Genomic DNA, 2,066 nt, shown 5'->3' on the forward strand with positions numbered 1-2,066 from the left:
GGGGGGGGGGGGGGAGAGATCTCAACAACCAAGGTGTCTATAACCCTAGTCACATCAGCCCCATTAGGCAAAGATCTTAATTACTAAGTCAACAAAACGATCCAATAGCACATATCACACATGGAGGCTTTAGATAGATCCTGAGGAGAAAATGAACTCTCTAATGTCATTAATATGCTAAGAAAATGCTAAAGCGTGTTGGCACCGACCACTACACAATGAGAGGGATGAGAAAGAGAAAGAGGGCACCTGTTAGTATCAATTCCACTATGAAAGTTCCCACTTTCATTGTGAGAGCAATATTAAGGTTTGTCCAATCTTAACTATTATCTAGCAACTCTTTTGTGGTCAACAATAACCTCTTCCACTATTGATGACATGGTGCCACCCATCGGGCTGGACTTCTAATTTTTTTGGGGTTGCCAGGACAGAGGAAGACCAACTCACATAAGTTTCATGGAAATTCATCTTCCGACCTCCATAAATGTAACAAAAGGAAAACACTAAAATGATATAACTCCAAAAACTCACATCACATGAAGGCAACTCCCCATCCAATCCCCATTGAGCCCAACTTCAAATCAGGGGAACCAATAAATACAGTGAGTAGAAACTCGTCATGAACAAAACCAATGAAACTCATTGGAAATAAAAATAAGGAAAGGAACATTGAAACTGCAATTACTATCAGTAGTATGAGAATAATGACAATAAATGCCCTTGTCAACTGAAACTGCAATTACTATCAGCTCCAGATAGTCTTACATGACATTTCAATACAAGGAGAACAAAGTGCAGCAAGCAATTCAGATCAAGTGGGATTGGGTACTTCCTGTATATTTCAAGTTCACAAGAAAAATACACTGAAAGGGTTGGCTTTGACCTGGGAGGCTGGGACCATAGGATTACGGAGTAAAGATTGAAGTGGACTAAACCACATCAGCCATTTTCATGCCTCAGCCAAGTATGTGATCCACCAGCAAAAGTTCCGCTGAACATAAACAAACTTCAAATGATAACAGTGGAGCTAATATGTGTAGTTTGAAGATACCCGTCGTACGAAAACCAAAGCAATGATTCAATGGCCTGCCTGAGCCTATCCTACTTATAAAATTTAATTTTCGATAGCCCTAATTAATAACTTCAAGCTAATCTTTAAGCTCCATATGGTAACTAGCTCTGACCCAAGGATGCATCGTTCAAATGTAAAATCCGCTATTTTTTTGTTGATGAAATTTGTAAATTAATAGGCTAAGTCATAGAGTGTCAAGTCAGTCTTAATGCTTATGTAGTGGGATTCTATTTCAGAGTGAACGTAATACTCTGAAACCCTAATACCGCAATACTCTTATGTTAGGTTCGAATAACAAACAAAGGGTGTCGAGTTATATGGTATATAAGTCTAGGGTTACTGAAAGTTTCTTCGCTGAACCATAAGGAACTCATAAAGCGATCCGAATTTCTGATACACATAATTATATGAATTGGATTTAAACATACGACACAGAAGTACATAACAGAAACAGTTACGAACAGTAAAACTTACTTGTGGGGAAGGAGATGAGAGGAAGCCCACTAGTTCTTCGAGTTCCGTCGCCATGACCGTGCCTTTGAGTCGGCGAGGATAATGTATGTAAATACTAGCACGCAGTATAGTCTAGGCTATTTACATTTTTCTTTTGGGTTTTGGGGATTGAAGAATGAAAGTATGAAACACTTCCCGGTTCAAAACCGATTAAAACATGGTCGGTTCTTGAAATCGTGAATTTAACCTAAAACCATTAATTTCAATGCAATTGAAAACAATAATAATAATAATAATAATAATAATAAAATAAATAAATAAATAAATAAAGCATGACTTGAAAGCAGAAATCTTTATCAAATTAAAAGCAAACTAGTAATTTAAAGTTGGGAAAATGGTTTTTTTTTTTTTCCTGTTTTTTTTCAGGGAGAGTGGCTCCTGTGCCAGCACCCTAGCTAGTGATCATCAATTAAGAGGGGCACAATGGTCATTTTACACTATGATTTCTCTGGACACAAACTAGATAAAGTAAAATTAAAGC

General features: G+C 37.3%; 1 protein-coding gene across 1 annotated transcript in view; it reads right to left on the minus strand.

Moving 5' to 3' along the window:
• LOC122075216 (protein HGH1 homolog) overlaps positions 1-1,704 on the minus strand; it is an 8,776-nt gene extending 7,072 nt beyond the window's left edge. The window contains exon 1 of the mRNA XM_042640166.1: positions 1,547-1,704. Coding sequence (XP_042496100.1) covers positions 1,547-1,600 — 54 coding nt within the window. The 5' untranslated portion in view covers positions 1,601-1,704. The remainder of the gene's footprint in view (positions 1-1,546) is intronic.
• Between the last annotated feature and the right edge of the window lie 362 nt (positions 1,705-2,066).

This window comes from Macadamia integrifolia, chromosome 4 (genome assembly GCF_013358625.1).
Source record: "Macadamia integrifolia cultivar HAES 741 chromosome 4, SCU_Mint_v3, whole genome shotgun sequence".
Classification (NCBI taxonomy): domain Eukaryota; kingdom Viridiplantae; phylum Streptophyta; class Magnoliopsida; order Proteales; family Proteaceae; genus Macadamia; species Macadamia integrifolia.